The sequence below is a fragment of the Leucopleurus acutus genome, assembly GCF_964270905.1.
Source record: "Leucopleurus acutus genome assembly, chromosome: 18".
Taxonomy (NCBI): Eukaryota; Metazoa; Chordata; class Mammalia; order Artiodactyla; family Delphinidae; genus Leucopleurus; species Leucopleurus acutus.
In genome coordinates this window covers 20,706,709-20,734,019 of record NC_139160.1, presented here as the reverse complement: position 1 = coordinate 20,734,019, position 27,311 = coordinate 20,706,709, and the positions used below count along the sequence as shown (strand labels likewise).

Genomic DNA, 27,311 nt, shown 5'->3' with positions numbered 1-27,311 from the left:
AATTACTTACAGAACTTCTTCATAAAATAGTACCAGACTCAGGTGGTTTCACATGGGAATTCTACCAAACCTTTCAAGAGCAGAAAATCCTGATACCACTTAAGATATTCCAGAGCAAAGAATTAGGAATATTTTGTTATTATAAGGTACTTGGACTACCTGTGAAGTGCTATAGTATTATTTGAAAGTAGACTTGAATTAATCGTAAATGTAATTGCAAACTCTAGGGCAACCACTAAAAAAGTAAAAATAACAAGTATAATTGATATGTTAAGAAAGGAGAGAACATGTAATAGTATAAAATGCTCAATTCAAACCATACAAGGCACAAAAACAGTGGAAGACAAAAAATAGGAACAAAGAACAATGGTATAACAAATAGAAAACAGTAACAATTACAGTAGATATTAATACAACTGTATCAATAATTACTTTAAACATCAATAGACTAAACACACCAATTAAAACACAGATTGTCAGAGTGGATCAAAAAACAAGACCCAGCTAGCTATACGTTGTCTATGAGAAACCAACTATAAAAATAAAGACACATATAAATTAAAAGGAAGGGGATGGAGAAAGATATACTATGCTAAAGAGACTGGGAGTAGATATGTTAATTTCAGACAGGCAGACTTCAGAATAAGGAAAGTTAGCAAGGACAAAAGGGCATTACATAATGATAAAGGGGACAATTCTTCAAAAAGACATAACAATCCTTAGCATATATGCACCTAACAACAGTGTCAAAATATATGAAGTAAAAACTGATATTACTGCAAGGAGATATACCTGATCCACTAATACATTTGGAGACTTTAACACCCCTCTATCAGAAATGTACAGATCCAGCAGGGAGAAAATTAGCAAGAACACAGTTGAAATCAAAAGCACCTTCAATCTACTGGATATAACTCACATCGATAGACTACTTCATCTGATGACAGTAGAAAACACATTCTTCTCAAGCTCACACGGAACATTCTGGACCATTTTATGGACCATAAAACACACTTTTAAAAGAACAAAAATCATATAATGTCTAATCTCAGATCACAATGGAATTAAACTGGAAATTAATAATGGAAAGATAGCTGGATAATCCCAAAATATATGAAGATTAATCAACACACTTCTACTTAACACATGGGTCAAAGAAGAAATCTCAAGAGAAATTTTAAAATATTTCAAACTAAATGAAAATAAAATACAATTTATGAAAATTTGTGGGATGCAGTGAAAGCAGTGTTTAGAGAAAAATTTACAGCACTGAATCCATATAGTAGAAATCTCTAAAATCAATAATCTAAGTTTCCACCTTAGAAAATGTGAAAAAGAAGAGCAACTGAAATCTAAAGTAAGCTGAAGAAAAATAACAAAAATTAGAGCAGAAATCAATGAAACTGAAAACAGGAAATCAACAGAGAAAAACCAACAAAACCAAAAGCCAGTTCTTTGAAAAGATCAAGCTTCTACGCAGGTTAACTAAGAAAAAAAGAGAGAAAACAAAAATTACCAATATCAGAAACAAAAGAAGAGACATCACTACAGATTCCAAGGACATTTAAAGGATAAAAAAGGAATACTATGAATAATGCTATGCCCACAAATTTGATAACCTAGATGAAATGGACTAGTTACTTGAGAGACACAATCTGCCAAAACTCACACATCAAGAATAGACAATCTGAACAGACTTATATCTACTAAAGAAATTGAATCAATAATTAATAACCTTTCAAAACATAAAGCACCAGGTCCACATGGGTTCATGTGTGAATTCTATCAAACATTTAAGAAAGAACTTATACCAATTCTCTTTAGTCTTTTCCAGAAGACAGAAGCAGAGGGAATATTTACAGAATTATTCTGAGGCCAGCATTAATACCTAAATATCTAATACCAAAACTAGATGAAGACACTACAAGAAAAAAAAAAAGGACCAAGATCTCTCATGGGCATTGATGCAAAACTCCTGAACACATTAGAAAAATATAAGCAAATGAAATCCAACAATATATAAAAATAATTATACACCACAACCAAGTGGGATTTATACCAGATATGCAAGGGTGGTTCAACATTCAAAACTCAATTCAGGTAATTCATCACATCAACAGACTAAAAAAGAAAAAAGAACACGATCATATCAATAGACAAAGAAAAAGTATTTGACAAAATCCAACACTCATTCATGATAAAAACTCTTAACAAACTAGAAACAGAGGAGAACTTCCTCAACTTGATAAAGAACATCTATACAAAACCTACAGTTAATATCATAATTAATGGTGAGAAACTTTCTTGCTAACCTCAGGAACAAAACAAGGACGTCCCCTCTCACCATTCCTTTTCACCATCATAATGGAAGTCCTAGCTAATGCAATAAGACAAGAAAAGGACATAAAAAGTATACAGATTGAGAAGGAAGAAATAAGTGTCTGTTCAGAGATGACATGATTGTCTATGTAGAAAGTCTGAAAGAATCAACAAATCTGTAGGTTGCTTTGGGTAGCATGGATATTTTAACAATCCTAAGTCTTTCAATCCATGAGTACGGTATATCTTTCCATTTATTTGTGTCACCTTCAATCCCTTTCATCAGTGTCTTACAGTTTTCAGGGTACAGGTCTTTCACCTCGCTGGCTAAATTTATTTCTATGTATTTTATTCTTTGTGAGGCTGCTGTAAATAGATTTCTCTTTCTGATAGATCATTATTAGTGTATAGAAATGCCACAGATTTCTGTACATTAATCTCACAGCCTGCAACTTTACTGAATTCATTTATTAGTCTAAAAGTTTTTCTGGTGGAGTCTTTAGGGTTTTCCATATATAGTATCATGTCACCTGCAAATAGTCGTGTATATATATTTTAAAGTAGCGGAATAATCCAATAATTTAGTTTTTAGGTTACCTATAGGGAAAAAAATAGAGCGATCAAGAGATAAAAGGTAGACTTTCCTGAATGTAACCTGTTCTGTAGATTTAACTTTGAAACATAAGATACCTCATTAGCCCAGCAGGCATCAGTCTCATAACTTTGAAACCATGAAAATGTTTTATATACTTAGAAAACAAAATTATATTTTTAAAAATCCCTAAAACTAAAATCAAATGAATCAACCCAACTTCATCAATTTTGTGGTTTAACCACACAGACAACTGTTCAAGTGACTTAAAATACAATAATTTGTACTTTGCTATACAGCAGAAACTAACACAACACTGAAAATCAACTACACTCCAATAAAAATTAATTTTTAAAAAATACAATAATTTGACTATCTCTTCCTAAGAAACATGTAGCACAGATATTTCCCTCACAGGATATATCCTAAGAACTACCAAGACATCTTAAACTGTTCGAAGTAATCATATTATTAGTAATACGATTGTTAATTATTATTCTGGAACTATTAAATGTAAGATAATGCAAATGAATGTCAACAGGGACTAAAATTTTCAGCATAAGAGAAAAGTGATACAACTATAAAATCAAAGAATTAGGTAAAAGTCTTGCAATTCTAAATTTGAACTATTTGAACTCATGTTTGCGTGCATGTTTTTAAAGAGAAGATACATATGTATTTCCTAGGAGAAATACAATGAAAAGCCCTAAAAATAACTAAACTAGTGGTTTCCAAGTAGTCGTCCTGAAATACCATGTCCCAATAAAAGAACCAGCGCTGTACGTAGGGGAAAATGGCTGACTCCAAGTAGAGGATAGATATAAAATACATACAATGAGCTGGGAACATCTTAACAGAAACAAAGAAACTATCAAGGACTACTGAAGCTGTGTCAATACAGGCAGGATATAATTGGACTTCATCAAAATTAAAGGATATCTTTAAAGACACCACAGGGACTTCCCTGGCAGTCCAGTGGTTAAGACTCCGTGCTTCCACTGCAGGGGGCATGGGTTTGATCCCTGGTCGGGGAACTAAGATCCCGCATGCTGCACGGTGCAGGAAAAAAAAAAAAAAAAAAAAAAGACTCCACAAAGAAAATGAAAAGGCAAGTCATATACTGGGAAAATATATTTGCAATACACATATCCTGCAAATGACTGGTGGTATTCAGAACATATAAGAGCCACAATTCTGTAATAAGACAAACAGCCCAACTTATAAGCAAAAGACATAAATAGACACTTCACAAAAAAATTATAAAAGGCCAATAAACACATGAAAAGATGCTCAACATCACTAATCATCAAGAAATGAAAATTAAGGGACCTCCCTGGAGGCTCAGTGGTTAAGAATCTGCCCAGGAAGATCCCACATGCCATGGAGCAACTAAGCCCGTAAGCCACAACTACTGAGCCTGCGCTCTAGAGCCCGTAAGCCACAACTACTGAGCCTGCACGCCACAACTACTGAAGCCCTCGCGCCTAGAGCCCGTGCTCAGCAACAAGAGAAGCCACCGCAATGAGAAGCCCGCACACCGCAACGAACAGTAGCCCCTGCTCGCCGCAACTAGAGAAAGCCTGCACGCAGCAATGAAGACCCAACGCAGCCAAAAATAAATTAATTAAAAAAAAAAAAGGAAATGCAAATTAAAACCACTATATACCCAGTAGAGCAATGCCAAGTGTTGGCAAGAATGTAGAGCAACTGAAACTCTCATACACTGTGGGTTGAGGATGTAAAATGGAATAACCACTAGGGAAAACTACTTGGCAGTTTCTTATAAAGCTAAGACACATAACATACACATAACATATGACTCAGCAGTTCCACCTCTAGGTATTTACCCACAGAAAACTATGTCCACACAAAGACTTGTACACAAATGTTCATAGCAGCTTTATTCATAATAGCCAAAATAACCAGAAAACCATATGGCCAACAGGCATATTAACCAGAAAACAACTCTAATGTCCATCAACTGGGGAATGGATAAACAAATTTTGACATATCCATATAATAAAACAGTAACCCACAATAAAACAAACTGTTGACACATACTACAACATGGCTGCATTTCAAAAGTATTGTGCTAAAAGAACCAAGACCCAAGAATATATAATATCTGATTCCATTATAGTGACAGATCAGAGGTTGTCAGGAGCCTGGTTTGAGAGGGGACTGACTCTAAAAAGACATGAAGATATGTTCTGGGTGATGGAAATGTTATGTATCTTCATTGTGGTGGTGGTTATACAGGTGTGTACATTTGTCAAGACTCAAATGGTACACTTAAAATGAACACATTTTATAAAGTAAACTTTTAAACAGAGCTCAGGATCTAATACAAAGACCTCTCACAAGCTAAGGAAGGGACATTTGAGGGAAAAGAAAAAAAAAAAGAAAAATAGTGGTACTGGATTAGAGTTAAGAGACATCAATAAGAACTCATGTTTAGCTCAATACAGATAAAGACGGTTGCTTGTAATACTTATAGATATATGCATATACACCAATTAGTATACACTCATATATTTCATTGCTCTGTCAGCTGAGAGGGCCTAAAAAAAAACAGCACCCCAGTAGGAACAAGCACACCTAGTACCAGATCTCAGCTCGCGCTCGCTCTCTCTCTCTCTCTCTCTCTCTCTCCCCCTCTCCCTCTCCCTCTCTCTCTCTCCCCTAGCCATCAGAGAAAAAGTCCATGCTACCCATACAAAGAGGTCCACATAGAAACTGAGGCCTCCAGCTGACTTCCAGCATCAACAACCAGACATGAGAGTGAAAAAATCTTCAAATGATTCCTGCCTCCAGCATCCTAATACTTTAGCTGAGGTTCCAGACATAAAGGAAGAGATAAGCCATGCCTACTGTGCCCTTTCTGATTTCCTGACAGAATCCATGAACAAAATAAATGGTTGTTATACGCCAAGGTTTGGCAACTGGAACTCCTTTTAATATTATCAAAAAATATTATGTATTTGCAGATCATACAAGGCTAAAGACATATTTTTAATATAAAATGAACATTTTAATCTACATTTAAAAATCACAGTAATCAATCATGTACTATATATACATTATCAAATTCCTACCAGGTAGTGTATATTGTATCTCCACTTATACCCTTCCCCTTCTCTTCTAAACCTTTTCCTTTGAAATGGGTAAACAACACTCCTCTGTTCTACTTAATCCTATACTCATTCTCAAATTTTTAATTTGGTGACTCCCTACTCTTGCTGTTTTACATTTACTGTGTTTTATTCTTTCCAAAGAATTTCACATGTACGTCCTCACTTGGTTCTCACTATAACTTGTGACATACTGGTGCAAGAGACTTACTCAGGATAGTTATAAAACCGTTAATAAGGCCTTCTAAGTTAAAGTCCTCCCTTGCATGAGTCAGCTTTTTATAACACATATAGTCCTATCTCCTTCCTTATCAGTGAAACTTTTTCCTCATCTAGCCAAAAATATCAAGATGTAGAAAAAGAACAAGGGAATTTTTTTAGGTGGTGGGGGGAGGGAAATGAGGGACAGGAATAGAACTGGGTAGGGGACTACAAAGCAAAGCTAATAATTATATATACATTCTGGGAGGTACAGTTCCCAGAGACAGAAAGCTTCATGCTAGAAATTAGTTCTCAATTCAGAAAACCAGAGAACCAGGCACTAAGGGTAGGTCAAAATCAACTGTAGTGTGCAAAGTCAACATCAATGGTAGCCTATAAAATATCTGCAAGAGGCTGGAAGTTGGATAATCAACTTACGATTCAGCTAAAGACTGAGATCTGAAAAAGTAATTTGCATAGTAGTCATTTTAAATAGATCCAGAGTGGAGGTGAGGATAAATATCAAGTCTAAATAGATTCTCTGAAGATAAGTCAGCAGGTTGAGGTCGGGTAGGAAATGATAAAAATGACCTTTGAAAAAATACTGGACAAGGAAAAGGGAACATCATTCTGAAGTCTCAAAAGAAAAACTTCTGAAAATGACTTATTATTGGAACCAGAGAAGGTCATTAAAATGACTAAGAAAAAATATTTTTAAATATATTACACAGATCAGTTGAAACATTATTCCAATGGTTTTAATTTCATATATGAGAAAGCAGATTGACAAAAAAGATTAAGACATTAAAAACAAAGATCATGAAAAATACCGGAGATGGATGGTGGTAAAGATTGCATAACAATGTAAATATACTTAATGCCACAGAACTGTACACTTAAAAATGTTTAAAATGGTAAATGTATAATGTATTTTATAACTTAAAAAAGAAAAAAATGTTTTAAAAGATCAATTCATACAAATAAACTCAGACCATTGCCCATCTGCTCTAAGGTAAGATTTCAGGTGAGCAAGAGATGCTCACAGTGCATCTCTAAATCCTAAACTATTAGATATCCTCCCACAATGATGAATTATTTTATACTTTCTTGAATGTGGCCACAAAGCTTCTCTTAAGAGACAGAGATCCCCTACAGCACATGCATGCCCTAATCATCAACAAATGCTTGAATGTTCCTCTTGACTCTATATTCACAGGTCTTATTTTGCTTTCAAAGCTATTTTAATTGTATGCTCGAATTATGTAAAATAACAAGTCTCTGTTACAGAAGAAGAAAACACAATTCAATGACTGCATTTGAAAAGTTCTACAGACTGGTGGGAAGTATCCAGTACCATAAAAATATGTTTATTATTTCATAACTGTTCTAAAATAACATATTAGTGTCTGTGCAAATACAGAAAACAGTGCCAAAAGTTAGTAGTCTGTGATGCTATGAGTCTAGCGTACAAAAGGGGCCTTTCCATCTTAGTTAATAGCATGGAAAGCCTGTAGTTAGGCTTAACACCTCCCCTCCACTCATTCTTTTGGTCATCAAATCTTACTGACACTACCTCAAATTAGCCTCTCACCATGTTAAATTCAGTTCCATTATGTTAAGCATGGTTCTGATCACCTAGACCAAACAACATGTCCAAAATATTGCCAATGCAACATATGACCAACATAAAAAATTAACAAGATATTTGACTTTCTTTTTTTCATACTAAGTCCTTGAAATTCAGTATGTATTTTATACTTACAGCACATCTCAATTCAGACTAGCTACACTTCAAGTGCTCAACAGCCCCACTGGACAGGGCAGACCTGAGACCATCAGGAGTTCTCAACAATGGCTGCACATCAGAATCACTTTTCATTTATTCAGTAAGTGAACTTACTAGCTCCAGGGTCTGGAGATGAATTGGTAAACAAGATAGATCTCTTCAGCCCTCATCTCACATACACATGCCGTTAATTCTTTCACTCTAGGTGCACAGCTTCACAGGTTCTCAAACACACAAGTCCTTTAAAATATTGTTATTGTGTTGGTTTTCTTCCTCTTCCTAGACTCTCACCCATTCCCTCCTTCATCCCATCTATCCTTCAATATCCAGTGCAAATGTCATTTTCCTCTGGTTCCCCAGGCAGTTACTTATTCCCTCCATTGTGAGCTTTGCTCTTCTCTCTCTGACATACTACCAAGTCTATAGCATTACAGTTTACCTATTTATGAGTTGGTCTCTCCACAAGTTCAGGGTTTATCAACCTCAGACACATTGGAGTTGAGGCCAATAGCAGAGAAACGGTGGGATTAGTTTGCAGAAAATCACACACATCCTATCTTAGCCATGCTATGTTATCTATGCGATACTTGCCCCTACATAAACTACATCTGATTTTCCCATAGAAATTCATTATGTGAAGATCAAGAGTCACACATGTTACAATAGGGAATGTACCACAGAAATGATCAGCACCTGTTTTCGTGCCAGATATAGCACTCAAAATAATTAATACCTGCTATCCTAACTTATTAACAGTTTTCTCTACGTTTGGATAGTGAATTCCCTAAAACCTGACTACTCCTGAATCTTGAGACTTTATCCCTTAGGTGTGCATGAAGTTAAGTGCCTTTGAGGACTATCTCATATAAGGAAAGCAAGAACCAGGCTTTAAATGTCTTAACAAAATACCAACTTTGCTGTCTACTAAAACGATATGCTGAACATATAAACCTTTACAATCAACAACTACTTACACTTAGATATCTGTTAAAAACCTCAATCTCCAATGCCGATATTCATCTCCTATTAAGAGCCTAAAACCAATTTATATTTGAGAAAAAAGGCTAAGAGCTATTCTAATACCATTTATTAGGCTGTCACATTGGAAGAGTCAGTCATGATACTTGTTTTACATATATTTTCTTCACAGCAACACAATAATATAGCTATCATCTCCATTTTACAGATAAAGAAACTGACAGTAGCATTAAATAACAATTCCTAAAGTAACGTGTTCAGAATATGAATTCCAGATGTCTGCCCTTTACATTAAGTACAATCTACCTAGTGGTATGCTGGAGCCAGTTCACACTGACTCACAAGAGCTAACTGTTAAATTTTTAGGAACTGCACAAGCTGTAACTAAAAATTAAATCATAAAAACTAACAATTAAATAAGTAATATTAAAACCAACAGTACTAATTATTCAAAACTCACTTCCCAAATATTTTAGTACACTTTACTCTTGTGGTTAATTACATTTATTGTGTGTGTGTATTCCCACACTTCCCAACTCTGTATTCAGTGATACCATTTTAGTAGCTTGAAACTGACCATGATGGGAGTATTTACACCAAAGAAATTGGTAAATCCTACAAAGTATGGCTTTCTTTTTTTCTGAGTGGTTGTTAAACATATACCAGCAAACCATGGAGTCCATTCATTATTCTGAAATAAAAAGTTATTTCAAAATGCAATACACATGCTCAGCCCCTACCCAGAAATTCTAATTCAGTAGATTAAGGGTAAAGTACCTCCGTGTGTATTTTGAAAAAGACCATTTCTCCTCCAAAAGCATTTTGATACATACCGCCAGCTGAGAACTACCATTTGAGATTTCTAAAACGGTTTTACATATCATATCAGACATTAGAAAGCTACATACTTAAAACTGCATTACTTTAAGTCCCCAAAGATGTTTACAAATTATAATATAAAACTGTGACACAGCTTTTTTTCAAGGATCAAAATAGCCAAAAGAAAGCTTCTATATATCGAAAATTATCAAAGAGGTTGCTGCTTACACAATTCAGTAACTTTCGTAAAAAGGCTATAATGAGACAACTAGATATCCATATGCAAAAGAATGAGGTTGGACCCTTACCTCACACCATAAATAAAAATTAACTCAAAATGGATCAAAGATTTAAATGTAAGAGCTAAAGCTCTAAGACTCTTTGAAGAAAACATAGGCATAAATCTTTGGCCTTGAATTAGACAACAGTTTCTTAAATGTGACACCAAAAGCACAACAAAAATATAGATAAATTGGATTTCATCAAATTAAAAACATTTTTTAAAGGACACCATCAAGAACATGAAAAGACAACCCACAGAATAGGAGAAAATTTTTGCAAATCATATATATAAGGGACTTGGATCCAAAATACATAAAGAATTCTTACAAATCAACAATAAAAAGACAACCCAATCTAAAAATGGACAAAGGATCTGAATAGACATTTCTCCAAAGAACATATACAAATGGCCAATAAGCACACAAGAAGATGTTCAACATCACTAGCAATCGGAGAAATGCAAGTCAAAACTACAATGAGATTACCGATAGGTATAATCAAAAAATTAGATAACAGCAAATTATGGCAAAGATGTGGAGTACTGGAAATCTCACACACTGATGTAAAGAATTTAAAATGGTGCAGCTGCTTTGGAAAACATCCTAGCAGTTCCTCAAAAGGCTAAACATAGTTACCACATGACTGAGCAATCCCACTCCCAGATATAAACTCAAGAGAAATAAAAACATATGGCCACACAAAAACTTGTATACAAATGTTCATAGCAGCATTATTCACAAGAGCCAAAACATGGAAACAACCCCAACATTCATCGACTGATGAATGGATAAAAAGAATGTGATATCTCAATACAATGGAATATTATTTGGCAAAAACAAGAAGTGAAATACTGATACATCCCCTAATCTTTCACAAACCTTGAAAACACTATGCTAAGTGAAAGAAACTAGTGACAAAAAAACTCACATATTGTATGACTCGATTTATATAAATATCCAGAATAGGCAAATTTACAGTGACAGTAACTGGAATAGTGTTTGCCCAGGGCTGGTGGTCAACTGAGGGGCTAGGGAAATGACCGCTAAAGGTTATGGGTATTCTTTCTGGGGTGATGAAATTGTTCTAAAATAGACTGTGGTGATGGATGCATGACTGAATATGTGAAAAGCTGCCCAAGTGTACACTTTAAATGGATGAACTGTATCTCAATAAATTCATTGCAAATGCACACACAAGAGCACGATAAATTTCTTTAAAAAAAAAATTAGATCTGGGAAATTTCCATTCCTGACAAACATCTATGTTTTCTTTTAATCAATAAACTACATCATAAATTGTGCTTCTCTTTTGGTTTCACCACTAAATTCTGTGATCATATGTGCTTTCTAGTTCAGTTTCTGTCACCACCATGCCTTGCCTTCACTGTTTTAATTTAAAAGTGTTGTACTGCAAGGCACTTCAACTCTTCTTGGAAGCAAGCAGGAAATGATGGCTGGCTGAATTCCGAAAACTTAAGAATACATTTAAATACTCATGATGTCCACCATGGCACAGAAACCCTATGAAGTTCAGCTTGAGCTCTGCCAACCAGATCCCTTCATTTTAACTACCACCAAGAACTAAACGGTAAGAATTATGAGTTTTTCCAGAGGACTTTTTCCCTCTAAATTACATTATCCATATAGAACACTGTAATGCAATATTACACATTTACCATATATTTAGCACACAAGATAATATTTAAAATAGAACATAAATAATAAATCACTACTGAAATTTAACTTTGTTTGGGGAAATTCATTCCTACCCTAACAGGTGAGGATGACTCCTCTGTATTTCGTTTCTGGGACTCAGTGTCCACATCTTGGCGCTTGTTCTTCATTCTTTCTCTAAGATCCCCTGTAGGTCTTTCTGGTGACCTTTGAACCAAAAAACAAAAACAAAACAAAAAACAAAACAAAACAACAAAAATCTATATTTATATAACATTTTATAAGAATATATTTACAGAAATAACTTCACAAATCTCAAAATAGTTTTTCTACTATCCATGGCTCCTAAAGTTCAGAAAAACAATTAATAAATTTCAGTTTATATATTAATATATAAAAAAATATAAGCATCACTTACAAGTTTTCTCCCAATACCAACCAAAATGCATACACTAAAACTCCATGGGGTGGCAGGTACTGGTGATATTAATAAGAAACTATAGGTGAGCTGAGAGAAAGGAATTTGTAATTAATAGCTTAATTTGTTTTCCTATGAATCACATAAATATATTAGTTATATTTGAAAGCAAAAAGTAGGAAGGTAAAGTTTTAAACCACAGCACTGCAAAATTAATCTAGAAACAACAGTATTATCATATACATGTATATGGTTGGATGCAACATCAACAACTGTGAAAATATTTTATGCATCTCAAGAATGAAAGCAAATAATGTTATTCTTACAATTCTTCTTAAATTTGAAATTATTTCAGAGTAGAAAGTAGTTGAAAAATTCAAAGCAAGATTTTCAACAGTGTTTATACTCTGCTTTTATACTCTTGTTTTTAATTAAGGAAAAATATACATATTTATATTTAACAGTGGTAAAGCTTCATAATTTATATTAGCAATTTGATAAATGGATGTTCAATTATTTTCACACCATCACTAAGTGAGAAAAATAAAGCAGAGGTAGAAAACACACTGCCTTTATAGACTATTCCTAGAGCACCATTAAAAGAGGGCAATAGTTGTTAAGGAATGATATGTCCCTCTTTAGCCACCAAAAAAAAATGTGTATAATGTTTTTAAAAGATATAAACAGATTACAAAAATATTGACATCTATTTCAAGTAATAGCTGTTCAATCAAATCGAGTCCTTTATCAATCATTAATACAAATCACATGATTAGTGAAAAAATAATTTCAGTCAATTCACTTTAAAGGAGCTCATTAACATTTACATGCACATTTTATAGATCTATATTAAATGTTTTAACAGTTAAAGTTGAACTGGTAAATGGATCTTCTTATTAAGAACCAGCATTTAAATGCTTTAAATTATAATTATGATGCACATGTAAATTTTATGTGCCCTAGTTTCCTTTAAATAATAAGACAGTGTATTATAAACTTGTTTCTATCCTAAACAGTACCTAACAGAATGCTCTACATACAGTGAATGCTCAGTGACTTAAATGATTTGTGACTAAGTAAGCATTTCTGAAATACATTACTTTTCTTTCCATCTCTGAATCACATTATGAACTATATTTTTCTTCCTTATAAAAAAAAGGGAAAATACACAAATACAAAGGAAGTTATTGGGGAAAAAATGCACAAAATAGCAAAATTATAACAAAAAATCCTTTATTCTAAATCTAGTAATGACACTATTTTTTTCCATTTTAGACAAATTTCTCTGCCCATTTGCCTCACAACCATCTCTTGTATAAAAATTTTGAGTATGTTAATGTCACAGATGAAGTAAAGCATGTATTAAAAGTACAGTAATAATATAAACAAAACATTAAAATTATTGAAACAGTTTCCCCAGGTATGTGTTTGTTTGTACAGGTATTAAACTTATAAAGACTAACTTTCCCACATTGACAGAAGGGACAGATGACAATCTAAATACAAATAAAACAGAGTACTCAGCATCACAAGTAACCTAAAAATGTACAACATTTAAGTGAACAGAAAGTCAGCTAATGTTAAGGTTTTGAATTTTAAGTTCTGTTAAACTTCAAAATCCATACACATACACAAAAATTCACCCAATTAAAAAGGAAATCTCCAAATGCTAATGTTCAGTTTTTACACTGTCGCTGAAGCCAAAGCAATCAGCACATTCAATTTTAGGACTAGGTAAATCAGTTGTTTACCAATCAAGTTTAAACTGCTTTTGTGACAATCTTTATGTATGTTACATCTTTAAACACCATAGCAAAATCATCATGAGGGAGCCAAAAGAAAAATAAAAGATTTTTGTTAGGAAAGTCTAATTTAGCCTTGCCTTTATTAAAGGAAAAATGATATTCTAAATAGGTAGTACATTTATCCACATATAAATACATACTTTCATTTACCTCAATATATTGTGATAAGAGATTTGGCAAATGCATTTTAACCTACAGAGCTTGCATTAGATTATCTTTTGTAATTACGATTTGAATTTAGAACATCTTAAAAAGCTAAAATTATACTTATTTAAATTCTACTATTTTAAGAGTTGAATGTAGTCTCTCCTCACTAAAAGCAAATCCATGAAATTCTGCCGTCTTAAACAGCACTTTAATACATAATTGCGGGGCAGGGCACGAAAGTAAGCCATACATATATTACAAAAACAAATTTTTGAGCAAATTAATTTTAAAGCAAACATCTCTATTAATCTTGAAATTAACAACTAAAAAGATCCTGTCGATCTTTGCTATTGATAAGACTACCACCAAAATAGAAAATCTGACCAAACATATGGTAGTATTTCAGATTTTTATACTAGATAAATTACAAAAGCCATCTTCTAATAGTATATGAACAATTCAAAGTTCTCAATTTACCTTCTATAATTGCTGCTATAACCTTTACCACGGGGTGAAGGGCCATGTACGAATCTACATGTGTTTCCATAGAGGCAGTTGCCAGTCTTCAGCCAGTTACGGCACTGTGTCTAAGAGACAGATATTACTATGTAAATTTCATATTTAGTCATATTTATTTCTGGAAAAAAAGATGCTAGTGGGACAAAATTTAAATAAATGCTATCAAAATTCCAACTAACCTGAGATATATTACTCCCCAAATAATAAAAACATCAAAAAAAAAAAAGCCCATAAACCGTAATGCCCACCTCACTCCTTTTTTATGAAACACATTTTAAAAAATTTACTAAACCAATATTCCTACAATACAACAACCTATTCACTTTTGTGATATAAATAAGAAGTTGAAGAACAGGAATTCAAGAGAACCCCTGTGACTGTACTAGTGACAACTCACCTCTGCTGTACTGCCAGTGCTGGGTCCAAGCCTCTCAAATACACTGGGTCTTCGGGATGTGCTATCAGATATGGTCTTGGTATTTTCCACTGTGACCTTCCTTCTAATTTTTGACATTTTGTACTACTTTAACCAAAAAAGAGAGAGGCAAACTGTAAAATTCTTCAGTTTTAAATAACTGAGCCAATAACTTACAAGTAGATAAAATGGTAGATAAGATAACACTGCAAAATTACAGGGGATTTTTCTCAGAAGAAAAAAGCCATAGGAGAGGTCACAAGTAAACAGAGGTAAACAGAAACTATCTTCTAAGACATACCTTATTAGTGAATTTAGAACAATTTTGAATCTTTTGCCTAGAATTTTACCTCTTCTACAGAGTAAGATTCTACTCACACAGTTAAGTTTCCATAGTACATTCAATTTCAGAAAACACACTATAAAATGTTTAGTTTCTAAGTTCCTTATAAAAGTTGTTTCAAAATTTAATAACTGTCTTTTAAAGAAAGTTGTGCTATCATTCTCCATCAACTAGTTAACGGTTAAAGAAAGCTTTGCCAAAAATAAAATCAGGTAAGAATTTTAGTCAGAGTAGAAATTATGTTTTACACAGTTTAAGTGATAACATGAGCTATGTCCCAAAAATCAGCTTGGGAGAAAAATACTATTTAAATATTTTCTTTGTCTTACAGAAGCCAAAGAAGAACAGCATAATCAGGAAATTTATTTTGCAATAATACAAAAAACAAAACCCTCAATGTTGATAAGTGACCTTCTTTCAAAATATGACAGGCTGTAGAACTAGAAAAAGTGAAGATGTTTTGATAATCTATACTGCACTGAATTGACATAAAAGTCAAAGATGCTAAAAGAAATAAACAGGCTATTTACCATTATTATTAACAAGAAAAGAAAGATGAATTATAAAAATATTTTACAAAAGTAAATAAAACATTAGAAACTAAAATATACAATCAGGTGATTCAACTAGAAATGAAAATATCAGATAACAGCACTATGATATATGTTAGAAAACAATGTTAAATTCTAGACCTAGAATAATCTAGAGAGTACACTACTGTGGGAAGTGGGTAGGAACTGCCTAAGAGAAAGAAAAAGGAACTAAACCGTATCACACTTTATACACTAAATATTAGTTGAAATTTTGTTAGTAGTCAAAAGTTACTAGAATGAATGATGTCAACAAAAGAAGTAAAAGTTCCATTTGGTAAAGAACTGGTCTCTATAAAGTTCACAAATGCTCTTTAATGTGGTTTCAAAGTAAGGTCCTATCACTTAAAAGGAAATTAAATCATGGTAGTACAGAATCAAAACTTTAAAAAAAAAAATTACAATGTTTGGTCCAGTTAGATACTTCTTGTCAAGTCACACTTTGAAAAGGTCCAAAGAATATGGACATTTGACAAATTAACAGGTAATGAACCAAAAGGAAAATATGATATGATACAATATGGTAGTTTTAAATTGGAAAAATTTATATTCTTATTTTCTAATATACAATGTAATCATTAATTACGATTACAATCAATTTTTAGTGATTCAAAAAAGGTAACTTGAAAGTAATTACAAATTTTAAAAAATTACAGAGTGTCACATAAGTGAATAAGAATTTGTGCAACATAAAATCACTTATGTATCAACTGTTCATCAAGTAAGGAACTATGAGGTCCACCCTCCACACTATAGTGAGTATTGCAAGATAATCTTTGATTTAACTTTTCTTGAGCTTATTCTCAGCCCAAATGTGAATTTATAAAGGAAAAGTTGGTAAATTCCACATGTACATTTGACTTACTGAACATAAATAAAAGCCAAGAAAGCGATAAGTGGAGCTGAGAAAGATCTAGAAAACGTAGAGCTTTGATTAACTGAGAAAAACACTTTTTTATAATTTATAACTAAGATTCGATAAGAAGTAAACATGTAACAAAATGTATGGAAAAAGAACAAAAACAAATTTTTAAAGTCTCATTATCTGTTACTATAAAAACATACAGGTGTACATTGAAATCCTCATTCATTAATTCAATTTTAAAAACATTTATTAATAAACTTAAAAATGAATGTGTTCTAAAAGTTTCTTATTAGTTATTATTAGTTATCTACAACTTGGGAAACAGGCACACCATCCCACCACACTGCATCAAGACAAGTAACCCTAAGCTTACATTTTTCCTTCCACTATCAGTGGAAATGGTCTGCCCCCAAAATCTCTATCCCCAACATGCCCCTACTCCAAACACACCCTCCCTCCTCCAAAAAAAATCAACAGTAGTGTTTTGCACAACTGGGGCAACAAGCTATTTATTATTATACTTGAAACACTGGTCATATCTCTTTTCTTGTCTTTCTGAGGGCTCCAGGTATTATTAACTCTACGGTTTCTCTTCCCCACCTATAATCTGTTGCTTGAATCGGCACTCCTCTCCTCCTCTGACCTACTGCTGGAAAGCAGGGTCTCACAGCTTCTCTCCCATCCTAGATTCCTAACATAAGCTTTGAAGACTTCAAAGGGTTTGGACTGCGGCAGACAATCAAGTGAGGACTAATGATCCAATCTTATCCCTTTACTTGTATTCTTGACACTAAAAAAGTTCCTTCCAACAGAGACAAAGTAGCTCTTACAGGTGACATCAAGAACTACAAGATTCACCTACATAGTGATTATCCCAGGAGTTTTACTTCTGCTACTGTTGAGTCTTCCAACTTAGGGAAGAACAGCAATGAAGTAAAGACGTATTCTCTTTTCTCAGAGAGTCCAACCGTGTCAGACCTTGACCTAAAATGACACTGAGTTTGAGGACCAGGTCTAGGTTACAGGGAGGTCCTAGACAGGAAAAAAGAAGAAAGAAAAGAAACCCTGAGGCAATAAAAGAAAAAGTAGAAATTGAACTTTTCTAATTGACAGAAACAGAAATTCTTCTGATCGTCTATCTAGGAACTTCTATCAGTAGTCAACAAATTATCTAAATATTATTATGAAACATTTATGATTTTTGCACAGATAAAATGCCTTATGCCTGCAAATACAAAATATAATATTTTAAATCCCATTTTTCTAAATATATATACATAACCTACAGTACACGAGGAAAACATTTGCTCATATATATTAATTTAAAACTATGTTACCATCTAATATGATGATTAGAATTTTCACTCTAAAAATTTGGGCCCAAAGAGAAAGATAAACCACAAAAGAATAAAATGTAGATTTGAATGAAAGGAGGAAAACTGTTTCAATTAATATCTGAACAGGCTTCAATAAGAAGTAAATGCTTCAAAATATATGAGAAAAATTAGAAACAATAAGAAAAAATATAAATATTAAAGTCTTCCCTATCTCAGAGACTTTGAAGGCTTTCCCTCAGTTTTCAATTTATTCTTTAGTTTTAAGTAACCATCACACTCCCACTCACATTATCATGTCTTTCCCAAACACGAGCATTATTAGCAAAGCCAGAGTGACAGTGGTAAAAGTCTGTTGAGTTATTCTCCTATTTCTCCTCTCCATTTGTAGAGTAAATAAATATCAGAAGTTTTAATATTTTTTCAACTGAAAAAGAAAATGAAGGGAATTCCCTGGCGGTTCAGCGGTTAGGACTCTGAGCTCTCACTGCCAAGGGCCCAGGTTCGATCCCTGGTCAGAGGAACTAAGATCCCACAAGCCGCGCGGCATAAAGAAAATGAAAAACATGGGACACAAAGTTTAAATCTATTAAGACACAACAAAAAGTCTTAATAAATGGGAAATGTCCTCCTTCCCCCGGAAACTTACAAATATCACAATGTACTCATAGCTTCATGCTATAAATATGACTGAGAAGGGAGAAACACAGGGGCCTCTTTTTAAATTATTTCTGAACCCTGATTACTAAAATCTTGTCAGTAAAACTTATTAGTTCTAGTATTCTCACTGCAATCCACAATTACATCTTTTTGAGTTCTCATCTTCCGGTAGCATAAATGAAAGCATAAAACACTTTAATCTGGATAAGTAGCACCATAATATTAGGAAACTGTGAAATAACTAAGCAATTAAAGCTACATAATTACTGGTACTAACTGGTAGGAGAATAAATCTCTATCCACTGGCATCCTAAAATTAAAAGTGTTATATTAAAAATAAGACCTCTTCATATTTATATTTCTTAGTTTTGAAAGAAAAACAGTTAAGTTTATTTGTTGCATAGTGTGAGAGAATTTTTTCTTAACATATTTTAAGAAAAAAAGAACTTTCTTGAACAATCTTGCCAATTGCTTATATGTAGATAGACTAAAACAATTTCAAACTGAATTCAAAACAGAATCGTCAGCACTAAACTGACTACACAGGTGTGAGGAAGGCAATATTGTAGCATTGTGCAGAAAATACATTTTGTTAAAAAGACTATGCAGGGAGAATACCCCATGCTGGCAACTACTATAAAGTGAAGTAAACAGAACTGCAACATACAAAACGACCAAAAAAAGAATAGAAGACACTTTATATATACCAACACCAGTTAACATTTCAACTGCTACTAAATATCTGCTGAAAAAGCTCCAACTCAACTCTATATGAAAAGCAGAGTGGGGTTTGGGGGAGGTAGGAAAGACTAAAATTTACTGAAAACCAATTCTATAAATAAATGTTAAACAACTGCTTTCTATATGTAAATGTCAGTGCATATTACAATACAAGGTAACACCGATAACTTATTAAATGTTTGATAACTTGTACAGAAAGTAAAATAGCATCCACCTGTGGGATTTTAGTTTTAATTTATAAATATGAAAATTAGATAAATTTGCATATCTTAAAATACGCAATGTTCATTTCGAATCACCGATAGTTAGGAAGCGCGTAAGAGGCATGCACCTGAAAAAACTAGATCCTCCCAGATTCCCACAGTAAAAGTCTTAGTTTCACAATACAACTATTTTTAGACACAAATTGCTACATACCTGCACCTACATTCTTAGTCTCTTTGTGAAACTGTCATGTTATAATCGAAATATTTCATTAAATTCTAAATTATTCGAAAATCTAGAGATATGTCCACAAAACTGTCCAAAACATTGTCGCTTAGGTTCTAAAGTCAGTAATTTCAAACACTGCAGAACCAGACTCCGAGAACCGGCACCACATACATACGCGTGGATTGTACTGCATAAGCATTTGGATTTACTGCAACAGTAATTTTGGCAAAACTTTGAAAACCTGAGGTGTGAAGATTTTTCCAAACTTTTAAATTATTTCTTCAAAACAATCAAAAACCTGAAGAGGTTGCGTACGCCCATAATTTTCAAAGTAGTTCAAATTATCTGAAAACCTCGGGATATAACCGAATGGCTCGACACTACGCTCCACAAACAAGATCCTACCGATATCATTCACGTGATATCGACTCTGAATAATTATCCAGCCACATAAATTATTTTAAGCTATTTAGAAAGAGACAATGCCAAACATCAGAGCCTCTCCTTTCATTCACCTTTCCGGGTTTCTGACAGATAGCTGCCAAAAGTAACTACCTAGGGACTGTGAAGATAAAGTAGCACTCCTCAACTCCGAGCACCTGCGTCGTAATCACTGCCGGGAAATAACCAAGACCAAATATAACCAAAAGTAAGATACCTTTCCCTAACGGGTCTGGAATGTGTAAAGAGGGAGCTTCTCAATCTAAGACCATACTCCGGCACCCTTCCATCTCATACCAATGCGAATACCGCGCAAGAGTTCCCAGGCTCGCATCAAATGATAGTGACCCAGCAAAGCCTCCAGTCTGAATCCACTTGCCCCCTTAGGCAAACTCGCCAGAATCAGAACCAGGGCGAGAAACCAGTCAGGAGCACAGGGATCTATTGCAGAGTTAAGGGTGGAATGCTCAAGGAGAGCTCAAAATTCCGGCGTGACCCAAGCAGGGATGGAGGACAAGCGGGGCCTCCCCATCCCGGGCCCACCCAACGCCTTTCCCCCGGTACCCACGCCAATTCACGGAGTTCAAACTTACCTCCTCGCTGAGCTCCTTTCGCAAGCGCAGTCCGGAGGTGGCACCGCCGCCGCCGCTCCAAGGAGCGGGGGAGGCGACTCTCTGTCCCCGCGCCTGGCCCCGGGAAGACGACAGCGAGAAGGAGGTGCGCGCGGCTCCCGGGAACCTGTCCTCGGCTACCGAGGGACTCCGGGATGGCTGGGGAGCGGAACCCGCCTGCCGCTTCGCCAGGGTCAAGCGAGCCTGGGACGTAGGAAAAAAAGGAACGAAGAGAGACTGGAGAGTAAGAAGACACAAGGAAAACACTATCAGGCCGCTAAGAGGATCGCCTCAAAATGCCGCCGGAAGTCAAGAGCTCGCCCTGTTCCTCTGTAGACCGAGGCAGCTTCCGGCTGCCAGATTAGTCGTCAGCGCGTATGCACCGCCCCTTTGTGGACGCGCCCCCTGGGCGTAACGTCGCCTCCTAGGCGTGCTGTCGAAATCAAAAAACCTGTGCCTAACGAGCGAGCCCTGGAAAAGAAGCCGGGAACCCGGGAGAGAGAAAATTCCCAATTAACAGTGGATTTAAGAGAAAGCGTTTTCTACTTTTATTACATAATTTCTCACAATAGACAGCTGTTGTGAATATGCAAAAAGGCCACGTTTGTTGTCGAAGATAACTGCATTCATTCGCTCAACGTTTTTATTGAGCAGCTGAACTGGAGTGACAGGCGGTATTTGTCCTGTTTTTCACACTCCTCTGCTTTCTCGGCCATCGTCTATTACAGTGGAGCAAACGGAATGCACGGGTGTGTTTTTAAAGGCGTTAGCAGAAACTTACTGTAAATTTGGAGCAGAAATCTTTAATGTACTTGTGACAGCCTTTCCTTTTCTTGTTCAGGATGCAATGCTCTGCATGAAAGTAGGTATTACAATTGCTTGAGATGTCTAGTCAAATGTCGCGAATCAAAGAAAAAAATCAGTACCTAGCCTCTCAAAAAAAAAAAAAAAAGGAAAAAGAAATGTGAACCCTTGTCTGCCTTAATTTTAAGGTAGCATTTATTTTGTTCTTTGACAAAAACAAAGAATGGGAAACCCTTTTATGAAAACTGATAAAACTTAAAAAGAAACTGGTACAAAGATTTGGTTTGGCTCGAATCAGTAAATTAAAATATGGGAACAGAGTGAAAAAATCAAGGGCATTAAACATTCCTGATGACATGCCAAGCTATTTTAGAGACAGCAGCGAAAGCTTCTGTACAAGTGGGTTTGATGTAACTCTCTGGCAGCAAGAATCCGTATCTGCCTGTATCTCGAAGTTCAATTGTAAACGAATATTTGATGCCCAAGTCATGGATCCAGTCATCCGAACCTCCAGGAGCTAGATCTACAAAAAGAAAAAAGAAATTACTTTTTGAAATACAGATGTTTCAAGTTAACTAACAAGATGGGATTTTTTTCCCTAAAAATGAAAATAGTTTTGCTTTTTTCTGATTATTAAATAATCTTAAGTTTGTGGAAGAAAATAGAGATTGAAGGAAAGCAGGTTAAGGAAGAAAATAAAAATTACCCATATAACCCTACCAAGGAGTGATGGTCACCATTTATATTCTAGTGCTTTCTTTTTCAGTGCATACTTTAACATATTTTTCCTACATAAATAAGATCATTCTATACAAGATATTCAGGAACATTCCTAAATATAATCTATCCTGGCCAGCTTTATGTATTAACGAGTTCAAATCTACCTTATCATTTTTTTTCTTTAATTTTTGGCTGCATTGGGTCTTCCTTGCTGCGCGCGGGCTTTCTCTAGCTGCGGTGTGCAGGCTTCTCATTGCGGTGGCTTCTCTTGTTGCGGAGCATGGGCTCTAGGCACGCGGGCTTCAGTAGTTGTGGCACATGGTCTCAGTAGTTGTGGCGTACAGGCTTAGCTGTTCCGTGGCATGTGGGATCTTCCCGCACCAGGGCTCGAACCCATAACCCCTGCATTGGCAGGTGGATTCTTGACCACTGCACCACCAGGGAAGCCCTACCTTATCATTTTTAATGATCTCATAGCATTGCTCTGTAAAGCTGGATGTAATTAATTTTAATAATTATTTATTTGGAGAGCTGCACGTTGTGCTGTTGTGCTGCACGTTGCCAAATAGCCTTCAAAAGAATTGAACTAATTTATACCTCCATTAGCAGGATATGAATATGCCCATGCTCCATTCCCATACCATCCATGTGAATTATACATTTCTGGCAATTTTGTGGGTGAAAAATAATATCAAATTGTCTTTATGTTTGATTGTCAGTGAGTTGAACATTTTTTTGTATATTTATTGACCATCTTTATATTTTTATCAATTGTCTTTGCTCATTTTTCTTCTTGATTCATTTTATAGATTACTTATAAAAGCAGCATTAGTGTTATTAGCCCTGTGTAATATGTGGAGAATTTTTTTTCTTATTTGGTCATTTAGCCTTCAACTTGGTTTATGGCAGTGTTTTTATGTTAAAATATTTTATGTATCTGGAATTTATTTTGGAAAAAGACATGTTAGTAATCTAAGTACAATTTTTTTCTAAGTAACTCACCAGTTTTTCCAACCCTATTAATTGAACAATGTCTAACATTCTTAACTGTTTGAAATGCCTTCTTTATGAGATACTAGATCTTATATATCTGAGTGTCTTTCTGTACTCACTATTCTATTCTAATGATGTCACTTCCAGGCTCAGTTCCTTTACATTGAACCTTCTTGTTTATCCATAATTGCTTCTTTGTGTCTTTATAATTAGTATAATTACAACAAAAAAAACCCTGCAACTATGACAGGTTTATAATGTGTTTTAATACTTGGTTGGAGCAAATTCTCTCTTATTAATCTTATTTTTCAGAATTTTACAAGCTCTTCTACCAAATGTATTCTTTCAAATGAAGTTCAAAGTCATTTAAGTGTTCATTGGGACTGCATTAAATATACAAACTAATTTAGAATGACTAGCACTTTTTTTTGTATTGCTTTTCCACTCAAAACCATAGTGGGTTTCTCCTTTTATTTGTCTTCATTTATGTACACCAGTAAAGTTTTCTAGGTTTTTCATAGAGATCATATGGATTTGTGTGCGCACATATATACATTTAACAATGAATCTATATATGTATGTATGTATCTATATGTACACGTCTGCATGTGTATACATGTATATTGGGGGGGGCAGTAGGATCTTTTTTCCATTTTACTTTCTTCCTGATTGTTTTTGGTATATAAGTAAGTTACAGATTCGTTTATATTTAGTTCATAGTCAGCCACCTTACTCAACTCTGTTACTCTATTTTTGTGTTTTCCAGGTAGACACTCATATAATATGCAAAGTGATCATTTTTCCTCCTTCCAATACCTATACTTGAATTAATGACAAAGGTGTTTACTGAAGCGCTGTTTATACTGAAGTATTGAAAAATATCCATCAACAGTGGATTAGTTGTTATTCTTTCAGCAAATATTTCTGATAGCTATTATTAATATTTGGCATTTATTCTTCCAGAGTTTTTTTTATACTTAGGTACACGTGCGCACGCATGCACACACACAGACACACACACACAGATTTGTATTGAATGAATGCATGCCTGGAGATGGAATGATTTCGTCAAAACAAGAAGTTGCTCTAGAATTGCCTCCAGCCCTGAGGCACTATGGTCATGCTTTGGGGAACAACAGGAGAGAGAGGATGGGAATCAAGAAAGCTCTGAATTATGAACGGAAGTTGTGACCCAGAGCAAGGACCTGGGTCGGCAAAGGCAGAGATAGACCAGTGACAGCAAGAGACAGAGACGCCACGTGGACCAATCTGGCCTCAGTTTGTCCTGAGACAATTTGGGATGATTGAGGAGGAAAAGGAAGATTCTGGACTTTCTACTAATAGACCTTTGGTGCTCAAGTAATTTACTGAAAATAATATGGATGTGATTATTAATATGAATGTGTTTTTATCCCCCTATAAATCATACCTGTTAAAGGAGACTCTGGGACTTGGCACATGTTATCTCAAAGCCTGTTCACATGCCATTTCCTCTCCCTGGTTGTTTCCCACACCTTTGTTTGGCAGCCACTTACTGGGTAGGTCTCCCAGACGTGTCACCTACCGAGGAAGACCTTTCCAAGCCACCTGAGCTAAGCTGCCTCTCTCTCAGGCAGTCATTTTCAAACCTATACGCTAATATTATGTTGTTCACTTATCAGTGGGATTACACTATATTTTACTATTTAATTGTTTACATTGGAGATTGGCAAACTTTTTCTGTGAAGGACCAGATAATATTTTAGGCTTTGAGGGCCACATAGTCTATGTCAGAACTACTCAACTCCACTGTCCTGAAAGCTACATAGACAATATGCAAATGAATGAGTGTGGCTGTGTTTGAATAAAGCTTTATTTGTGGACACTGAAATTTGAATTTTACGTAATTTTCGCATGTCACAAAATCTTATTCTTCTTTTGGTTTTCTTCAACCATTTAAGAAATGGAAAAACCATTCTTAGCTTACAGGCTATCCAAAAACAAGCAGTGGGCTGGATTGGGCCTATGGGTTATAGTTTGCTGATACCTGGTTACATGCTTATTTTCTGTTTCTCTTCTCCCATCTCCCCTTCCAGTTTCAAAAAGAGCAAAATTGTCTGTTATCCCACTGTGGATACAAAGGAGTCCCTCAACAAATATCTCCCAGCAGAAATTAATTTAAAATATTTGTTAAGAGCTTGCCACACACATGTTCCATCAGTGTGATACAAACAAAGGACATTCAACTGTAGTGTGCCATGAGCTATACTCTTGGACACAGGTTGCCACTAAAAAAGCATCTAATGTAAATGGTAGTCCTAGATTTGTACAGTGTTCAACCTGCACAACCTTACATGGTGGCCCTGGGCATCTTAAACATTCTTTTGACCCTTTATGACATTTTCTGTTTCACTCAACTAGTGTGATACCAATTCTATAATCCCTACTCTATAGCACTGAGCATAATTTCTTAAGTATCATTTTGGTTTCTTTTTAGTATATTTATGTATTAATATAGCCTTGTTCAGTATTGTCATAGCTATCATGCTTCCAATTCTAACTGTTATAATCCAATTGTTTTACATGGGACCATGTTTAAAGATTCCACTTAGAAAAATTAAACCCACACAGAAAAACCAAACACAAATTTCTTTAGTACCTCACAGTCCCCTAAGATCTTAAGAAGAAATACTTACATAAACTTTCTGAACCACTGCCATGTGTATATCTGGTATTTTTATTAGTATTCTCAATAGCACGGACTGCTTCACTGGCCACTAGAGACTGAAATCAATAAGATATGGAATTTCAGTTAATGTACAGCTTTAAAACAAGACAGGTAGAAGTTTCTTTAAAAAACACAAAAACCCAATCATATATTTATTCAATCAAACTGTATATATGAAGAAATAGAGAGCAGAATGGTTGTTGCCAGGGGCTGGGGGTGGTGGAGGGAGGAGAATGTGGAGATGCTGGTCAAAGGATACAAACTTCCAGTTATAAGACGAGTAAGTTCTGAGAATCTAAAATACAGCCTGGTGACTATAGTTAACAATACTGTATTATATACTTGAAAGTTGCTAAGAGAGTAGATTTTAAGTGTTCTCACCACAAAGGAAGAAACTAATTATGTGAGGTGACGAACGTGTTAATTAACTTTATTGTGGTAATCATTTCACAATATATATGTGTATCAAATCGTCACATCGTACACCTTGTATTTACACAATGTTACAAGTCAATTAATTATATCTCAATAGAGCCGGGGTGTGGGGAGAATTGTATATATGAAAAACTCTGCATTTATCCAAGAGATAAATTGAGAAGAATAAATTAACTTTTAAAAATGTTTTTCTCTTTACGGAAATCACAGTTGGGTGGCTTTAGACACAGACTCTTCCAATATATTGAAATTTTATTTAAGTTGAAGAAAAAATAATTCTCATATGCCTTTTTTAGGAATTCATTTATTTTGTAAAACAAAGTATATGTTACAAAATTATACTGTAAAACAAAGTCGAACTATATTTCAAAGGCAAACAACTAGACAAAATTGTCACCAAACTTTAAACCCAGCTTCTCTAAACAATACACGTATGTCAGCAATGTATGATTCCCTCCTCATTCTTCTCACAAACTCTATTTCCTTTTCGTGTAAAATGTCTAATGCCTCCCAAAGACTCACCAAATAAAAAAGTTTATATCCCTGGTGT

General features: G+C 34.7%; 2 protein-coding genes across 3 annotated transcripts in view; both read right to left on the bottom strand.

Annotated features, from left to right (window-relative positions):
* ZC3H13 (zinc finger CCCH-type containing 13) overlaps window positions 1-21,944 on the bottom strand; it is a 93,921-nt gene extending 71,977 nt beyond the window's left edge. Inside the window, exons 1-4 of one of the 2 annotated variants that reach the window (XM_082859306.1) lie at window positions 17,746-21,944; window positions 15,068-15,193; window positions 14,629-14,738; window positions 11,877-11,988 (exon numbers count right to left, since the gene is read on the bottom strand). In XM_082859306.1, coding sequence (XP_082715432.1) covers window positions 11,877-11,988; window positions 14,629-14,738; window positions 15,068-15,184 — 339 coding nt within the window. In that variant the 5' untranslated portion in view covers window positions 15,185-15,193; window positions 17,746-21,944. Of the gene's footprint in view, window positions 1-11,876; window positions 11,989-14,628; window positions 14,739-15,067; window positions 16,628-17,745 lie in introns of those variants that run through there. The other variant, XM_082859307.1, reaches the window with a different exon arrangement.
* A 161-nt stretch (window positions 21,945-22,105) lies between these two features.
* Window positions 22,106-27,311, bottom strand: part of CPB2 (carboxypeptidase B2) — a 40,220-nt gene continuing 35,014 nt past the window's right edge. The window contains exons 10-11 of the mRNA XM_082859315.1: window positions 26,295-26,382; window positions 22,106-22,429 (exon numbers count right to left, since the gene is read on the bottom strand). Coding sequence (XP_082715441.1) covers window positions 22,245-22,429; window positions 26,295-26,382 — 273 coding nt within the window. The 3' untranslated portion in view covers window positions 22,106-22,244. The remainder of the gene's footprint in view (window positions 22,430-26,294; window positions 26,383-27,311) is intronic.